We start from the raw sequence: 19,445 nt of genomic DNA, 5'->3' as shown, positions 1-19,445 counted from the left end.
TCTGGATTGTATGTCTTAACAAGGATCTGGGGTTCCTAGCCCATTATAAACCATAAAGCTGTATTTCTCTGTTCATCACCCCACCCCTCACCTATCCACACCCATCCTGTTAGAATATCAATGATATACTTTGATGTCCCCATGCATACCTCCTACCCACCCCCATCCTCCCACCCTGTCAGACTGTCATAGTAATGCTTGAATGTTTTCACTTATATACACTGTCAGCTAGCACATTTGCTTATTTCCGATCTGACGAAGAAGGGCAACCTTCGAAAGCTAATCAAGAAATGTATTAAGTTATGTCCAATAAAAAAGGTATCATCTTATTTCTTTTCCATGTTTTATTTTGTTTGATTTCTATTGATAACCTTAAGAGTGGACTAACACGGCTACCAGACTCCTCTAATATTTTAAGAACTTCTATTTGTTCAGCCAGTGTTAGTCTTACAGTTGCGTGACTATGACGACGACTCCAGTGTACACTCTAACAACATTCTTTCGCTTATTCTACCTGTGGCAGTTAACCAACAAGATTTCAAATTTACCACCCCTTTGTCATGTGCTAATTGGCTTCCATATTCCGTGCGTGCGCTTATGCGGAGTCTTTCCTGCAGAGGAGCGGTCTTAAACCATGCATATAAGCGAATCTTGCACTTATCAATGGTGCACTAAACCGAAGTTTGTCCCCATAGAAATTGATGGTGCCAAAAACGTCATGATTATGACCCAACATATTTTACTGCAACAGAACTGCATGGGCAAAGCCTTTTTGCCAGTTTTTGCAGTTGTAAAAACACTAGGTTGATCTCCACTGAAGATCTTTGGCACGATGCAAGTGTAACAGTGAGTGTTGGCAGTGGCAGTAAATTTGAGAGATTGAGATCATATTGCACATGCCATTGCTTAGTAGTATGGTATGTGCAGGACCAACCCATTTGGAGACATTGCCCCTTGAGAGAAGCCAAAGTTAATGCGTATAGTATGTATTGTAATTAAATGTTGCTTGAGCACCACCATCTCAAAGGTTTCTTAGTGCCATTCTGCTTTGTTACCAAAGCTATTTTGTGTAATCACCCAGAAGAAAAAGAGTTAAAATTTGATGATACTAAAAGCTGATGAGTTAACCTTTCCTAATGTTCTATTTACTATTAAGATATCAGGTTTCAGTTGTTCCACTTTAGGAATATCTGATTCCACTTATTTTCTGGTAGCCTTTGTGGTCCCATGTAGTACCGTGCTATATACACTCCTTTTCAAGTATTCTTTTTTTTTTTTCCCCTGAAGCATTTTCAGATCATTTGGCAGATCTGGGCTCTGAGGAGAAGGGATCCATACATAGTTCTCAGCCTGACTTGCGACGCATAACTGATCTACCCCTACCAGCGGACTTCTTGACTCTTTCCAATGATGTGAAGCCCAAGCTGATGACACCTGATGCCTTCATGACTCCCAGCACCACTCTTCAGGTAATATGGGACTTATTTTCTTATAGTGCCCTGATTGAATACATAATGGTAAACATTACAGCGCTATAGCTGCACTCACTACATTCTGATGGTCTAAAGCCCCTGTTTAGTTAGTCCTTATCCAACTAGAATATTCTGCAGCTTTTGATACTATTCACTTATAATTTCCTTAAAGCAAAGCTCTTTTGGATTTTCTTGTGTTTTTGTTTTCCTCTGCTCCTTCCTTATACATTCTCATCATTGTATTCTCTCTCCACAATTTTCCTAGGAAATCCAATATATTCTTTCAAATTTCATTCCTTTCTCTGTGACCATGATGCACACATTTTACTTTGCTTTTTAACTTCTTTTCCTGTGTTTGAACTTGAATCATCTTTCACCTGCTCCTATTTCTTCTAGTTCAATCATAGCCAGTTTGTGGCCTGGGGCTGTGAGTCTTTGCACTGCCTGGAGATTCCCCCCCCCCCCTTCTCTTCCTCTCCTTAATTTAATTAGATAATTGCAGCAACAATCCTGGCTGACAATTGATGCTTTATTTCAACTGTTCTAGGTTAGTTCCCACCTGGACAGTTCCCACTCACCAGTTATCTCCTGGACTACTACCAACTGTTCTAGGTTAGTTTCCCCCTGACTAATCCCCCTGCACCCCAATGAGGACAGTTCCCTCCCCATAATATTTATGTTGCCAAATATACTTCAAACACAGTGTATATGTAGAGATAAAAAAAATACTTGGTAAACCATAAGAAAGAAGGAAGAGAGGTAGACAGTTATAAGGCTGAATTGGATACATCTATAGTTTTCTTTTAAATCTAGCATTTATAGTGGAACCCAGTTTTCACTTTTAATAGTTTGCAGGCTGTGGCCCATGGCAGTGAGTGTGCTGCACCACGGCATTTTTCCACTCTTCTAGACCTGCGGTTAAGGTTTGCCAAATAGGAGGGGGTGCTAGTATGAGAAGCTTTGAATGTACAGGTCAAAATCTTGAACTGGATATGAAAAAGCTATAGGGAGCCAATGTTCCTTAGCGTCAGCAGCAGATGAATACAAAGATTTGTGGGTTGTGACCATCTACCAGCAGGTGGAGATAGAGAATACTGACTGGACCAAGGAGCATTCTGGCCTATAAGACAGTTCAGTTCAGTGATCTCTATCTTCACCAGGCGGATGGTCACTTGGGATGTACGGCTGAGTGTGCTGGCTTTAGGGGCTACACCTGGTGATACCAGGTCCTTCCACCACTTTTCTCCATTTTCCTTCCTCACTGGAAAAAAAAATTGGGGCTAATTCTTTAAAGCCCACCGCCTTGGCTGCAGGAGGACTGGTTTGGACCAATATAAATGGCTGCTTAGTGGAGAGGGTATGAGTATACTTCCAGCATCACTGAGTTCAACAGGTAGGACTCCGACAGCTGGTGCTCCTGGGTGAGTCATCATGGTTTTACTTTGTTTTCTTTGTAATGGCTGCCAAAGTTGTTAAACGCTGCTCCTGCTGTGGAAACATAGAGCAGCATTGGAGCAGTGTCCAGATGGTTGTGCAGGCTCTCCTGCGGCAGAGGAGTTCGTGTTTTGAGGAAGCCTCATTAGAGACATCCTAAAATGGCAAGCACTAGAAACTCTGCCTAAGTCTTTCAAGTGCATGAGGCTTATCAAGAAATAATCACTGCTCAATGGGTCACCCCAGATGCTACCCTTTGGGTGGTGAAGGCTATTTCGCGTCTTTACCCCCGTTTCCAAGTTTGTTTGCCTAAAGTGGATTTGTGGTGGCAGCATTTGCCAAAAAAGAACACGCTGCCTCTGTGGTGCGTTAAGATTTTACTGTTAGTTTCAGAGTTGGTTAAATGCTGTTCTAGGCTGGGAGCCAGCGAACAGCATCAGGGCAATGCACCATGTGTGTTAGGTCTTCTGAAGGGCCTGTTAAGTGTTCTCATATTCTTATATACCTATAATTTAGAGAGCTTTGAGTCCCCTCAGTTTTTTGACAGTTACTTAAAAAAAACACCCTGAAAGTTTTCCTCACTACTTGTGGAACTTTTTTTGTTACCAGAACTCTATTTATATTGGCAGTACAGATATTCCTTTTTTTCAGCATCTTTACAAAGGAGTTTAGTATATAGTTAAGCTTAGTGCTGTTGGCTGCATGTTTCTCTGAGAAGTATCAGTGAAGATGAGAACGAAAAACATAGTCAGTGATGGTTCTGTAAAACTTTAATAAAAGGATGGCTCGACTCTACATGAATCTGTGTTTTGGCCGCCTGGCCTGCATTAGGAGTCTATAAAAAATATAGAATACATAAAAATCTATGCATTTGTTTATTTGTTACATTTGTATCCCACATTTTCCCACCTATTTGCAGGCTCAGTGTGGCTTACATAGTACTATAGAGGCGAACAAATACAGAGTGAGGTTGTGATAAAGTGAGGTTAATGTGTGACAGACACATTGGGGAATCATAAGAAGGAAGTGTTAAGTTAAGTCCAGTACGAGCTTTGGTTTTGTTGTGTTGCTGGGTTGAGGCATTTAAGTTGCATCGTTAGGGTATGCCTTTTTGAACAGTTAGTTTTAGTAGTTTCCGGAAGTTCAGGTGGTGATATGTTGTTTTCACGGCATTTGTATTGCGTTCCATAGTTGCGTACTTATATAGGAGAAGCTGGATATATAGGTTGATTTTTATTCGAGTCCTTTGCAGCTTGGGTGATGGAGATTTAGGTATGTTCGTGTTGATCTTAATGTGTTTCTGGTTCGTAGGTCTATGAGGTCTGTCATGTATCCCGGGGCTGTTCCATAGATGATTTTGTGAACCAGGGTGCAGATTTTGAACGCGATGCGTTCTTTGATTGGGAGCCAGTGCAGTTTTTGGTGCTTTCGAATCTCGTTTTTGCAAATATAAGCCTGGTTGCTGTGTTTTGAGCAGTTTGGAGTTTCTTTTATGATTTGTTCTTTGCATCCTGCATAGATTCCGTTGCAGTAGTCTAGATGGCTTAGTACCATAGATTGTACCAAGTTGCGAAATATTTCCCTTGGGAAAAAAGGTTTCACTCGTTTGAGCTTCCATATTGAGTGGAACATTTTCTTCGTTGTAGCTTTCACTTGGCTGTCTAGTGTGAGGTTTTGGGCGATTCTAACTCATAGAATTTTCAGGCTGTCTGAGATAGGGAGAGTATAGTCTGAGGTGGTTATGTTGGTGGGTTTGTTCGTGTTATATTGGGATGAGAGGATGAGACAGTGTGTTTTTTCTGCATTAAGTTTTAGTTGAAATGCATTTGCCCATGAGTTCATGATGTTCAGGCTGAGTTTGATTTCTGTTAGGTCATGTTTGTAGGGGATGTATATTGTGACATCGTCTGCGTATATGAAAGGGTTAAGGCCTTGATTAGATAAGGACTTGGCTAGTGGGGTCATCATTAGGTTGAAAAGGAGTGGTGATAGTGGTGATCCTTGAGGTACTCCACAGTTTGCTTTCCATGGTGATGATATGTTCGAATTTGATTTCACTTGATATGTTCTAGTTGTTAGGAAACCCTTGATCCAGCTAAGTACACTTCCACCAATCCCGAAGTATTCTAGGATGCTTAGTAGTATGTTGTGATTTACCATGTCGATTGCAGGAGAAGTACGCTTTTGCCTGTTGCAATTTCTTGTTTGAATTTGGCTAAGAGAGTAATTTAGTATTGTTTCGGTGCTGTATTGGATCGGAATCCTGATTGTTGTGATTCGTGCAGTATTGTACATTTGTTATGTAGTCAGTTGTTTAGGTTGCCATGCTTTCCATCAGTTTGACTACTAGTGGGATTGATGCTACTGGGCGGTAGTTGGTGATGTCGTTTGTTTTTTTTCTTGGTGTCTTGGTATTGGGGTGAGTAGAATGTTGCCGTTTTCCTTAGGGAATAGACCATGTTGAAGCATGTAGTTTAAGTGGGATGTGAGGTCTGCTGTGAAGTGGTGGGGAGCGGATTTTAATAGGTAACTAGGGCAGATGTTCAATTTGCAGTGAGTCTTGGAGAACCTATTAATCGCTTGATTGACTGCTTCAGCGGTGAGTGGAAGGAAGCGTGTCCAGAATCTGTCCGCTGGATATTCGCCGTGGACTGGGTCCATACAGTCGATGAAATTTCTGATGTCGGTGATGTTCTGAGGTAAAGTGTTGCGTAGGTGTACAAAGTTTTTCTTTGAAGTATTGGCAAGTTTATCTGCAGGTGGGATGTCTGTGTTGGTTGTGGTGACCACCGTGATGTCTAGTAGTTTGCCCACGAGTTGGTATAATTTCTTCATGTCTTTGTAGTCAGGCCCAATTTTTGTTTGTAGTATTGCCGTTTGGCTTGTCTTATTGCATATTTGTATTTTCTTTGATTGTGTTTCCATGCAGTGAGTGATTGTGCATATTTTTTTTTTCCATTCATTAACAAACATACTCAAAAAAATATACACAGAGTACAAAGTATCTAAGATAGTGGAATACATATGTAAAGAATATAGTTTATAGACTAATCCTATATAATCATTCTCACCTCCAACGTTCTGTACTGCCTGGGACCGTGGCTCCCTCGGAGGTAGTCAGGAAGGCTCCGTAGATCGCTGATGTCACCCGGAACAGTAACCAACCACAAGACAGGAGCAAGAGGCCCCGCCCCTACCGCCCTCGCCACAACGACACGCCCCCCCTCTCACTATCACCACTACAGCCTGCAACGTGGGATCTAGGTAATAGGCTAAAAAGTCAGGCGGCGCATTGGGCAGCAGTGGAGCCCGCTCTTCCTCTAAGTCCTGGGACCAATTAGGTCACGATGTATCGGAAGCAGCCGGCAAGAATGCAGTTTCCCGCTCCCATCCTCCACCTCCCACGAGGTCGCCGCAGCAAATGCTCCCCCCTCCACCCCCCCCCTCCCAAGGTCGCAGCCCTGCCCAGCCAATTCCCTCCAGGCCCGCCCACCCGAAACAGACCTGCAAAGTTGGGCCAGTAGAAACACAAAATCAGCTGCTGTTAAAAGCAAGCGGCACCGCAGTCAGCCATCATGGCTGTCGGCTCTGCAGCCGCTCCTCTCGCCTCTCTCATCACTGCCCCTGGAGTAGACCCGGAGGAGCACAGCGACGTGAGAGGCGCGAGGAGCGGCTGCCATAATGGCTGACTGCGGTGCCGCTTTCTTTTTAAAAACAACTGATTTTGTGTTTCTAATGGCCCGACTTTGTAGGTCTGTTTCGGGTGGGCGGCCTGGAGGAAAAATGGCTAGGCCTGGGCAGCGACCTTGGGGTGAGTACGAGGGAAAACAAATGGAAGGATGGGGAGAGGGTCCTGAGAGGGGGGGGAGGGGTCCAGAGACCACAGGGGGGGAGAGGGGGTCTTGAGACCAGAGGGGAGGGGGTCCAGAGCAGAGAGGAGGGGGAGGGGGGACCTGAGACCAGGGGGGAGAGGGGCGGAGGGGGTCCTGAGACCACAGGGGGGGAGGGGGTCCTGAGACCACAGAGGGAGGGAGGGGGTCCCGAAACCAGGGAGGAGGAAGGGGTCCTGAGACCACAGGGGAGGGGTGGTCCTGAGACCAGAGTGCAGGGGGTCCAGAGGCCAGACAGAGGGGGAGGGGATCCTGAGACCAGAGGGGGAAGGGAAAAGGGGGTCCTGAGACCACAGAGGGAGAGGAGGAGGTATCTCTTTCTCTCTCTCTCTCTCTCTCCTCTCTCTCTCTCTCTCTCTCTCTCTCTCTCTCTCTCTCTCTCTCTCTCTCACACACACACACAGTCAGTGTCTTTCTTACACACTCTGTTTCACACTGTATCACATTCACTCTCTATGTGTCACACACACTCTTAAACACTCTCTCGATCTCATACACTCTGTCTCACAGACAGTCTGTGCAACGCACACATACTCACACACTCTCTCTCTCACAGACACGCACCCACTCTCACTCTCTCTCTGTCACACACACACATGCACGCACACATTCACTCTCTCACACAGTCACTCTCACACACACTCTGTCAAACATACGCACTCCAAGGAAAACCTTGCTAGCGCCCGTTTCCTTAGTGTTCCTCAGTGTTGAAGACAAGGCATCCCAAAACCATGTATGCTGAAAAGTACCTTATTTAAAGAAAGAATAAGCGAAGGGTATTGTTAATCCCTATGTACATTTGCCAGTATTATAAAGTACCACATGAAAAACAATAGAGTTATGACATTAAAGGATGTGGTGTACATCTTTCAGTGAAAAGGCAAAACATATTATCAGGCATATGTGTTTCAAACTCAATTTCTAAATATCTCTGTAGTAATTCATGGGAAAGTGTATCATATAAAAACTGTATATAATAACAGTGCTCACAACCGCTAGACCTGAACTTACAGTGCAAATTGTATTAAACACTTAAAAGGTAATATCAAGAACACGATCCTTTATCAGAGAAATGGATAACATAACCTATGCCATTGGAGTTGTATATTCCAATAACCGTTAACGTTACTGATTTAAAAACGTTGGTGATCCTGCTATATATAGGGTCACTCATCTTAATTGTCTGTCAAGCATTACAAATCCATTATTCATTATGCCTAACAGTCCTAGCTTCTGTGCGCTGCCATTTGTGTTAAAAAGCTATAGTTAATCTTTACACATTAACTCTGTTAAAGAAAAGAAAATCATCTTACATTGCGACTGTTAATATATAGCCCAGTCTGTACCCAACATAACTGTGTAAACATATATATTAAAAAAAACCCAAACAAATATAGCTTTTTACTTAAAAGGAAGCATGTCCTCCTACCAGTTTTGTAGTTAGGATCTGGTAGGAGGACATTCTTCCTTTTAAGTAAAAAAGCTATGTTTGGTTTTTAAAAAATATATGTATGATGTTTACAGGTGTAGAGACTGGGCTATATTAACAGTCACAACGTAAGATGATTTTTTTTTTTTTTAAATAGCATTAATGTGTAAATATTAACTAAAGCTTTTTAACACACATGGCAGCACACAGAAGCTAGGACTGTTAGGCATTGGGCTGTTCATCTTACGCGTTTAATGTGATAAGCGCATTAAAATTTTTAACCCGCACCAATAATTTTAACGCAATTAATCGCATCATGCTACTATCTCCTACCACTGCCCCCTCCCTCCCCGGTGCTCCTGCAGCTTGTTCTCTCCTACCCGCCGCTGTACACCGGCAGCTTTTTCTCTCCTGCCACCCTGTTCTGTGGCATCTCATCCTGACGCACGCCACCATCCGAACTTGCCTTGTACACACAGCGGCATTAAGCACATGCTGCTCCACTCCTTTCTGTAATCGGAGCCCTCCCTGTCTAGCGTCCCGCCTTCTCTGGTGAAACTTCCTGTTTCCTGCTGCAGGAGTCGGATGCTAGAGAGGGAGGGCTCTGGTTACAGAGAGGAGTGGAGCAGCGTGTGGTTAATGCCGCAATGTGAACAAGGTAAGTTTGGAGGGAAAATGTGGCGGGGATGGTGGGTGGGATGAGATGCCAGCGCGATGGCAGCAGAGAAAAGACTGCCGATGTGTGGTGGACGAGTGTTCGCCAGATAGGAGAGAGCAAGCTGCAGGAGCATAGGGGAGGGAGGAGGGCAACGGTAGGAGAGAAAAATATATGCAGGAGTGAGGAAGAGTCTGAGAGAGTCGCGGGTTGGTAGAAAGAAAAGGCTGTTGGTGGGGTGGGGGGGGGGGGAGGAGAAAAGCTGCAGGAGCTCTAGGGGGGGGGGGGGGGGGGGGATGAAATTGTGCTGGGGGAAGGGAAGAAATGAGATGAGATGCTACCTATAGAGCGGAAGAGAAGAGAGATGGTGCCCATAGAGAGGCAGGGAAAGAGAGAAGAGAGGCGATGGTGCCCACGGGGTTGGGGGGAGAGACCGGAGGAGATGGTGCCCATGGAGGGGAGGGGAGGAAAGACAGAAGGAGAGAAGAGATGGTGCCCATGGAGGGAGGGGAGGATAGAAACAAGACAGATATAAGGAGGAAGAAAAATGGCAGAACGTTGAATGTACAATATATCAGTTTTAAGAATTTACACCTGCGGTCTATATCTTGCACTATACGGGTGAAAATGTGAGGGGGACACTTTATGCAATTAATCATGTAATTAAAAATTTTAATCATGCGATTAATTATGTTAGGTATGGCTTGATGTTATGGAACAGACTAGATTGTTTGCACCCAAGTCACAACCGTAATAATTGCGTTGGATATTTAAGCATAGAATATGATGTCTCTAGCTGTGCTATTTGCACCAAGATGTGATCTAAGGCTGTCAAAACTCTGAATACTGAAACTTCTAGACATATTTAGTTTGACTCCAAAAACAGGTGTAACCTATTGAAGTACCAACGAGCTACCTTGTGCATTGGTGATCCATTAGTGTAAAGGACTCAATTTACTATCCTTGAAGCTTTGACCATAGAAGAGCTCCAGGAGCAGGAAAACTTCTTGCTTTACTCAATCAGTGAGTGAGAAGGGTTTTCAAATAATAAAAAGAAGTCATTGATTATGATTGATGAAAGTACTTCCAAATTGTCCCCAGCAGGAAAAGTTTCTTTCTCTTCTTCACCAGAAAATGCTAAAAGAGGAACTCTTCTCCCTTTTGTAGATGAAGGTGTTCCACCATAAGGGAAAGGATACAGATTCTACTACTGGTATTTCCTTGTGTCAAGGAAAACTTAGTGATACTGTTTCATTCTAGACTGAAGGGCTTTGAACAAATTTCTGATGAAAGAATTTCAAAATAAAATCCCCTGTCACCAAACTTCCTCTTCTAAACAGAATTGATTAGCTATATGGGAGTGGAGTAGTGGCCTAGTAGTTGGAGCACCGGTCTTGCAATCCAGAGGTGGCCGGTTCCAATCCCACTGCTGCTCCTTGTGATCTTGGGCAAGTCACTTAACCCTCCATTGCCTCAGGTACAAACTTAGATTGTGAGCCCTCCTGGGACAGAGAAATATCCAGAGTACCTGAATGTAACTCACCTTGAGCTACTACTGAAAAAGGTGTGAGCAAAATCTAAATAAATATATGTATTCCCTGGATCTTAGGGATGCATATCATATAAATATATATCTAGCTTATAGAATGATTCATACTAGGAAACATCTCCAGTACTATCTTGTTTTTTTGGGGGGACTGTCCTTGGTCCCTTATGTTTTCATAAAATTCTTAGGGGACATTGCAGTAAATATATACAAACTGGAGATTTTGGGGGTTTTCTCTTGTACAGTTGCCAATCCAGAGCACCTTTCAAGCAGAGGTAAACAAATTGAAGTGCATTACCATCTGGGTGTTGGAGTTGTGAGGATTCATCATAAATTATGACCAGTCTAATCTGATCTTTTCTCTTCAATTGGCTTCTATTGAAGTTCTGAGAGGACAATTCAAATATCAAGATCTTGCAGATGGATGTCGTCATCTGACAGAGCTCACATAGGATAAGACCCTTCTTAGAAATATTTGTAGAAATTTTGAAAGTCCTTGCTGCACATGCATGCAACTTGCAGCTTTGAACCACCTCAGGCTTCATTTTTCCTTGGAGCTAGTAAGATGTATCTGTTCTCCTTTCTCTCTTTTGAAATACATTTTCTTTCACTGTCTTGCTTATTTTCTGCATTACTGATTTTGTATTTCATGCTCTGTTTTATACTACACTAGTAAAAGAGGCCCGTTTCCGAGAGAAATGAAATGGGCACTAGCAAGGTTCCACGCCCCCTCCCTCCCTCTCTTTCCTCTCTGTCCTCCAAGTTCCTGCCCCCTACTTCCCTCCCACCCTCCCTCTCCTCCGAGTTCCAGGCACCCCTCCCCTTCGAGTTCCAGACCCCCTCGCCTCCCTCCCCCCCTCTCTCTTCCCTCCGAGTGCTAGCACGACCTGTCCTCTGGCAGCCCCTCGCCTTCCTGCGTGCCGGCTGTAATTTAAAAATTCTTACCTCGGGGTCCAGCGTCAGCAGTGAAGGCGAGCGGCGCTTCAGACTGCCTTCCCATCTGTCTCAGCTCTGCATGTGGTCCCACAGGAAATGAGTGCTGGACCAGAGGTAGAGCTGAGACAGATGGGGAGACAGTCTGAAGCGCCGCTAGCCTTCACTGCTGATGCCGGACCCCGAGGTAAGAATTTTTAAATTACAGCCGGCACGCAGGAAGGCTGCCGGAGGACAGGTCATGCTTGCACTCGGAGGGGAGAGAGAGGAGAGGGAGGGAGGCGCTTGGGCATGAAACTTGGAGGAGGGGAGGGTGGGGAGGGAGGGGGCGTCCTGCAACTCGAAGGGGAGGGGGCGTCCTGCAACTCGAAGGGGAGGGGGCATGTAACTCAGAGGGGAGGGAGGGAGGTAGGGGGGCATGAAATTCGGAGGAAAGGGGGGAGGAGGAGAGGGAGGCATTGAACTCGGAGGGAGCATGAGGGAGGGAGAGGAGTGATTCTCTACTCACCTCCAATGTTCTGTGGCTGGCTGGTGCTGGCTTTCCTTCCCTCTCACTGATCCGCCCTCTGACATCATTGCCAGGGCAGACCAATGGGAAGTGTGTTACGAACCCAGGCATCCAGACGGAGGTGCAAATTATTATATAGGATGTTACATTTTCTTCATAGTGTAGCCTTGGGCCCCATTATTTATTCTCACAGAACCATTTATGTTCACAAATGACAGAGAGGGATTCAGAGTTGCAGAGAGCAGTGTGAAAAAAAATCTTTGGCCCTTCTAAGTCTGGTTCATCAGTGTCTGTCTGCATTAGAAGTACTGTTCGGGAGCTGTACCAGACACTGGAAATACATTGACATCAGGGAGTGCATTGATCATTCTCTATATCAAATTTCAGTGAGTGCTGTTGGGAACAGACAGTGGTCGATTCCTATTGGAAGGCTTAGTCACTTTTATTGATACTGAGGGCACCTTATGTTGAGCATTGAGCAGAGGCTCAAAAGCATCAACATCGGGCACTTTCTGTCAGGTCTCAAAGCAGCAACTAGGTTTGTGAGCCCTTGGACCGCTGCCAAGGAGCGGCAGTGGCAGGCAAAACCACCCCAACCAGCACTGGGCTAATACACACACAAAGCAGGGACTGCAGACAGGGATAAGCAAAGCAGGAACACCCTGGACAAGAACACTTGGACTGGAACACAGGACTGGAGCAAGGCTTCACCTGCACTTGACCACCCTTCCCCAGGAGTTGAGCCCCTGGGTGCAGGCGGCCGGCAGGACTTACCGGACTGGGCAGGAACTGGATACCAGCAGGAAACAACACAACAGAGTCAAGACTACAAGCTGCCAGGCAGCCACTAAGACAGAAACACAGACAGGAAGGAGTCAGGACTAAAAGCTGCCAAGCAGCCACTAATAAAGAACACAGACACAAGACAAGGAAATGCAGGCCAGAAAGAAGACTAGGAACTAAACAATAAAACCAAAGATAACTACACACAAACAAACATGAACCAGGCAAGAACTCAGAATAAAACTGGACTAGGCAGAAGTGCACAGAGCACACCCACATACCAAGGACCTTAGACGATGCAAAGGCAAACACAGAAGTTTCTAGGTGATTAATAAAGTCCATCAGCTGCTAAAGCTCAGCTGCAGCAATCACAAGGCAACTACGGGTGCTGTTCAGGTACAAACAAGGAAAGCAATTCTGGCAGCCCGGAAGATCTGGACAGAACTGGGCTGAAGTCTGGAACGGGTGACAGTAAACAGACAGTCCATTGCAGCCACCAGGTCTGGCCACCAGAGGGCGAGGTGAGCACAGACAAGGAAACGGTCACAAACGTGACACTTTCAGAGTGTAGTTTGGAATTCTCCATGGTATTGATAGCTATTGTACCCTTGAAGCACTCTGATGCTCCTCAAGTAATTCAAGGTAACATCATGACAATCTTTGAGGAGGAACTGAACAGGAAGATTAACTTTCCTGAATCTTTGCCTCAGCTTTGATGTTGACTTTTAGTATTCTGCAGCTAACCCTTGAGTTTAATGCTCTCACAGGAGGGCACTCCTGACATTGACACTGAGCCGTTGAAGGGTGTCTGGATGCCAGCTATAGCAGGAGTCTGTCTCCAGTGATGTCTCTACTATTCTTTCTGGATTTGAATCAGAGTATTCACGGGATTCTGAATATGAACCTATAGAGCCTCAGATCCTACTCCTCTTCATGAAATGAAACTGTCTTACCCGGAGAACTAATCTTTTTCTGATGTTTCATTTAAGCCAGATGAGGAGAAACTTAAGGCAGAAACAATAGATGATATCCAATTTCTTGACATTTCCCTCTTCCCCCCAAGGTAGCTGTGACAATGTTTGCTTACAGAATATACAGATGAATGTGGAAGGTCCTTTGCCTGTACACTCAGAGCTTGTCTTCTTATTTACTGTAAAGTCCAGAGGACTTAGTTTTCAGAAACAGCAACTCCATCATACTTCTCGGTGCCTAGGATTTAGCATTCTGAAGTACCTTTCATATTTTATGAGCTGTTTATGGACAAATATAGGGTTACTACTAAAATGGTTGGTGGTGTTTGTCTTAAGGCATATGGGGACAGACTTAAAGATCTCAGTATGTATACTTTGCAGGAAAAGTGGGGGAAGGGAGATGTGATAGAGACATTTAAATACATACATGGCATAAATACACAGGAAGTGCATCTTTCATTTGAAAGGAAGCTCTGAAACGAGGGGACGTAGGATGAAGCTGAAAGGGGATAGAAAACAGCACAGAGCAGACCAGTAGATATAGAAAAAGTGCAGTTTATTTAAAACAAAGCACCCGATGTGGCCACGTTCTGCCTCATCAGGCTGCGTCGGGTAAAACTGTTTTAATTTGAACATACCGTGGTAAAAAAAACCCCAAACAGTCTTGTTAGTAATAAATTAATAGGCAATGAAAATCAAATGAATAAAAGATGAACTATATTACTTCAAATTTCAAAGAATAAAATATACTACTTAAAATGACACAAAATGTATGACTTGTGTGATATTACAAGAATAAAAGACACTATTTAAAAACACAGAAACATATGTGACATGAAAATGATACAATCAACATATATTTGTGAAAGGGGTCCCAGAAAGCAGCAGAATTAACAGACTGCATATTATCATGCTTAAGAGAGATCAACAATCCTAACATGCAAATGTGTGTACAGCAAGCAGGCAAAGATAACACTCAACGTAGCACCATACCCTAGATGTGATTATTGTCACAACTTTCCCCTAAAGCCAAAATCAAATCTCAACATGAAGGATTTGTTAAAGAAAGTAGCAAAGTCACTGCATCAACAAATTAAAATACACTTCAATAAAGAACTGTTGAAAGCCTAGAGGGTATAGTTATAAGACCGTAACTCATAAACTCGACACTTGAAGCAGCACTTCTTACCCAGCAGTAAAGCAGAATCTGCCATGCTGATTTCTGAACTAGCATTATTACCTACAATGGAGGTCAAAGGTAATGAATTGTAGTTGATCCAAAATGTTTAAAAACATTCCTAAAGTTCTGGAAAATTCTTGAAAACAGAGAAAAACAGCAAAATAAAAGCAAGTAAGTCCTTAAAGAGAGAATATTACAGAAAATGATGTAAATTTAAATCCATTTTTAATTGAAATGGCAGCAGAGCTGCCAAGGGGGCCCAGTTCTTGAGGGAGATTTTAGTACACATCCCAGCCCCGCTGCACTCTGCCTTGGCTCCACCCACTCCATATGGCTCCGCCCCCGGCACACCTCAATCCCACGGCTATTTCAGAAAATATTTTATTTACTAGCCTAATACCCTTTCCAATTAGCTTTCAGAGGCCAAAACCTCCTGCCTCAGGTCAGGACAGTATAATTCTGTTATGGTATCCTCTCCTGACCTGAGGAAGGAACTGCTTGTCTCTCAAGGCTAATCAAAAATGTGTTAAAATCAGTGAAGGTACCACCTTATTTTCTATTTTGTGTTTTACTTGCATTTTTTAACCTTTATTAACACAGCTACCACACTTCTGTACCTTTGTTGTCTGGCCATTTACTTTTTCTAATTGTGTTGGTCCCAGTCTCCTGATTCTACTTTCCTCCTTCTTCTCTTAACTCTCTTGCTAGGGTTTCCTATCCATTTGTCATTTTTCTCTCCTTTTTCTTCAATTTATTTTTCTGCCTCTATGTCCAGATTTAATTCATTGTTTCTATCCATTCTTTAATTTCCCTCTTTTTACTTCATCTACCTATTGCTTTTCATCTTTTTCTCACTTTTGTTCTCCCCATGCCCCTTTTCTCTAGTCTTTCACCAACTCTATCCTCTCCCCCTTTCCATCCAGCATTTCCCGTCTTTCTTTCCCCATCCTTCCATTGTCACTTCCTCTTTCTCGCTCTCTCTCTCCCTCTCCCTACCCTTCCATTCTGCGTCTCCTCTTTCTCTCCCTACCCTTCCGTCCAGCATCTCCTCTTTCTCTCCCTACCCTTCCGTCCAGCGTCTCCTCTTTCTCTCCCCTTCATTTTAGCCAGTTTTGTCTCTCTACCCTTTTCCATTCAGTATATCCTCTCTCCCCATCCTTCTAGTGTTTTTCCTCTTTCTCTCCCTATGATAGAGGTCTATAAAATAATGAGGAGTTGAACGGGTAGATGTGAAGCATCTATTTACGCTTTCCAAAAATACTAGGACTAAGGGGCATGTGATGAAGCTACAAAGTAGTACATTTAAAACAAATCGGAGAAAATTTTTCTTCACTCAACGTGTAATTAAACTCTGGAATTCGTTGCCAGAGAATGTGGTAAAGGTGGTTAGCTTAGCGGAGTTTTAAAAAGGTTTCGACAGCTTCCTAAAGGAATGGCCACTGCTGGAAACAGGATGCTGGGCTTGATGGACCTTTGGTCTGACCCAGTATGGCAATACTTATGTACCCTTCCATCCAGCGTCTTCCCTCTTTCTGCCCCCTCCTTCCAGCATTTTCCCTCTGACTCCCTCCTTTCATCCAGCATTTCTCTGCCTGACCAGCTAGGGTCTCCCCCAGTTTCTCCCCATGCTTCTCCCCAGCAGCTTCTCTCTCTCCTGCCCTTTCCCATGTTCCCTCTTTCTCTCTCCATCTTTCCATTCATCTCTCTCTGTACTCCTCTTCCATCCAGCATCTTCCCTCTTTTTGTCTCCTCCTTCTAGCATTTTTCCTCTTGCTTTTTCCATCTGACCAGCCAGAGTCTCCCGCTTGCTCCCCTTCCTTCTCCCCAGCAGTTAGTCTCTCCCCTGCCCTTTTCCATGTCCCCTCCATCTCTCTCTCTCTCTCTCTCCCTCCCTGTACCTCTCTTCCATCCAGCATCCCCACTCTTCCTTGTCATCATCAGCAGATGAATCCATTAACTGATGGGTTGTATCTGCCTACCAGCAGGTGGAGATAGAGAACACTGAAAAACAACAGTGACCCTTGGATGGCTAGCTCCATCTGCCTTCAGTATTTCTCTATCTCCCAGCAGGTGTGGACGTAGCTTGATCAGCTCCTGGATTTGTGTCTGTGCTTTGCCAGTTGAGCAGGGGTGTTGTGGCTGGTGGTGCCCACTTTAAAGGCATATAGGTTCGCCCTTTCCCTGGCTTAACCATTCCCCCTTCCTCCTCTCTTGCTGCCTGCCTCCAACTTTCCTCACAGCGTTTAAAAAAAAAAAAAAAAGTGCGTGCTTGTACAGCGTTGCTATTTCTGAGGCTTTTTCTAGAGATTCTGGTGCTGTGCAGCTTGACCGGAGCTCGCTGACTCGGTCTTCTGAAGTGAGAGTGGTGCCCAGCTCCTCCGGGGAGGTCCCGCGGACGCCTTTTCAAACGGGGTAAGTTTTGGCGCGAAGCCGCCATTTTATTGCTATATTTCCATCCAGTCGGGCGATGGCTGCTGAAGGAGTTAAGCGCTGCTCCCGTTGTGGTAAGCGTAGATCAGCAGCGGGGCTGTGTAAAACGTGCTGCTTAGATGCTCGCGCTAGTACGAGCATGCCGAGCGATGATTCTTTCCACTCGATGGAGTTGGCAGCGGGCGCCATTTTGGAAGCGCCGCATGTCTCGACCCTCGCAGTTGTGGAGGAGCCTGAGTGTAGGAAGATGCCTTGTTTGGAGGCTGCCAGAGGAGCTCCAACATCCGTTTCTCCTAATTCGGAGGCAGAGGTTCAGGGTGAGTTTTTGTCCCCTGAGTTTGTGCTTTTAATGCATAAAGCCTTCATGCTGAAAAGAGCTCTGCTGCAGGTGTCTGACACTGTGTTGCATTCTGGATCTCCTCTGGGTGTTGATGGCCCAGGGCTGGCTGCAGAGGTTATTTCTTCCCCCTGAGCTTTGGAAGGACGCTAAACGTAGACGAGTAAATTCCCCGTCTGAAAGTGGCGCACCTTCCCCCCCCCCCCCCCCATGGTCAGGCTGTGGGGAGTCAGAGGGATCTGGTAGGCCCCCATGGACGGATGATCCAGATGAGGGTGCCTGTTTGCCACTGGATTCGGATGATCCCAATGCGGTTCGGATTTTCCACCCCGATGAGCTGCCAGCTCTCATTACTGACGCCTTGCAGGCCCTCTCGATTGATGATCCTGCCGAGGGTGATGCCTCCTCTGTTAATCTTAGGATGGCGGGTACTAAGAAGCCTACTCGGGCCTTTCCTGTGCATGATTCCATCCAAGAGCTTATTTCAGCTCAATGGTCTGACCCCCGATGGTCCTTTGAAATTGCGGGCCTTGCCTTAAGGGCATCTATTTGCAGTTCCTATGCAGCCCGGGCATGTCTTTCCTGGTTACAACAGGCGGTGGAATAGCCCGCGGATGGTGCGGGGTCCCTCTCTGAGGTTGCCCCGCGGATGGAGTCGGCCCTGTCATTTTTGGCTGACGCCCTTTATGATTTGGTCAGAGCTTCAGCTAAACAGATGTCTGTGGCGGTTTCTGCCCGCCACCTTCTTTGGCTATGGGATTGGACGCCTCTAAGCAAAGGCTGGTGAGGTTACCCTTTCGGGGCCTCCTGTTATTTGCAGAGGATTTGGAGAAGATTGTTAAAGACCTAGGGGACTCTTAGCCCCAGCGGTTACCTGAGGATAGGCCAAGGCCTTCCAAGGGTGCTGTGTTTCCCTCCTCCTCTAGACCTCGCTTCCATGAAGCTCGTAGGTATCACCCAGAGCGCTCTGCTGGGTTTTCTCAACGTGCCCGTTTTCAGCAGAGGAACTCCTTTCACTCGGACAAATGCTCCGCAGCAGCCGGATCTCGGCCTGGAGTTCAGGGGCGTCCTCCACAGTGATGGGACACTGGTCCACTCCTCGATTCCTGCAGTAGGACGACGGCTTTCCCTCTTTCTAGAGGAGTGGACCAAGATTACCTCGGATCAGTGGGTCCTGGACCTGATCAGAGAAGGTTACTGATTGGAATTCGGTGCCCTTGTGAGAGGCGTGTTTGTGGAGTCCCGATGCGTCACTGCCATAAAATGGGCGGCGATAGAGGAGACCTTTTCAAGTCTTGCTGCACTAAGGAGCGGTGATCCAGGTGCCTCCCGCCGAACGCGGCTGCGGCCGCTATTCCATTTATTTTGTCTTGCCTCGAAAAGGCGGGTCTTTCAGACCGATCCTTGATTTGCGAAGTCAACGAGGCCCTGAGAGTACGACACTTTCGCATGGAAACCTTGCGCTCCGTCATTGTGGCGGTACAGCCAGGAGAGTTTCTCACGTCTCTGGACCTAAAAGAAGTGTATTTGCACATTCCTATTTGGCCCCCGCATCAGCGATTTCTCCGGTTTGCGGTGTTGGGACAACATTTCCAGTTTCGGGCCTTGCCTTTCGGCCTAGCCACAGCTCCCCGTACCTTTTCCAAGGTAATGATGGTCAGGCGAGAGGGTATCAGACTTCACCCTTATCTCGAAGACTGGCTCATCAGAGCGGATTCGGCAGCCGAAAGTCATCTTGCCACAGCCAGAGTGGTTATAGTCCTGCAGGCTCTAGGCTGGGTGGTCAGTATACCCAAAAGTCACCTGCCCCCCTCTCAGTCTCTCGAGTATTGGGGGTCTGGTTCGACACGGCCTCGAGGTTTGTCTTTCTCCCCGAC

At 45.5% G+C, this 19,445-nt stretch overlaps 1 protein-coding gene across 1 annotated transcript in view; it reads left to right on the top strand.

The window, feature by feature from the left end:
- Positions 1-19,445, top strand: part of EDC4 (enhancer of mRNA decapping 4) — a 1,195,039-nt gene that overhangs the window by 512,922 nt on the left and 662,672 nt on the right. Inside the window, 1 exon segment of the mRNA XM_030203662.1 lies at positions 1,288-1,469. Within this exon segment, the coding sequence (XP_030059522.1) occupies positions 1,288-1,469 (182 nt within the window).

The sequence above is a fragment of the Microcaecilia unicolor genome, chromosome 5 (assembly GCF_901765095.1).
Source record: "Microcaecilia unicolor chromosome 5, aMicUni1.1, whole genome shotgun sequence".
NCBI lineage: Eukaryota > Metazoa > Chordata > Amphibia > Gymnophiona > Siphonopidae > Microcaecilia > Microcaecilia unicolor.
The sequence above is the reverse complement of the archived record's forward strand: the minus strand, read 5'-3'. Positions and strand labels throughout refer to the sequence as shown.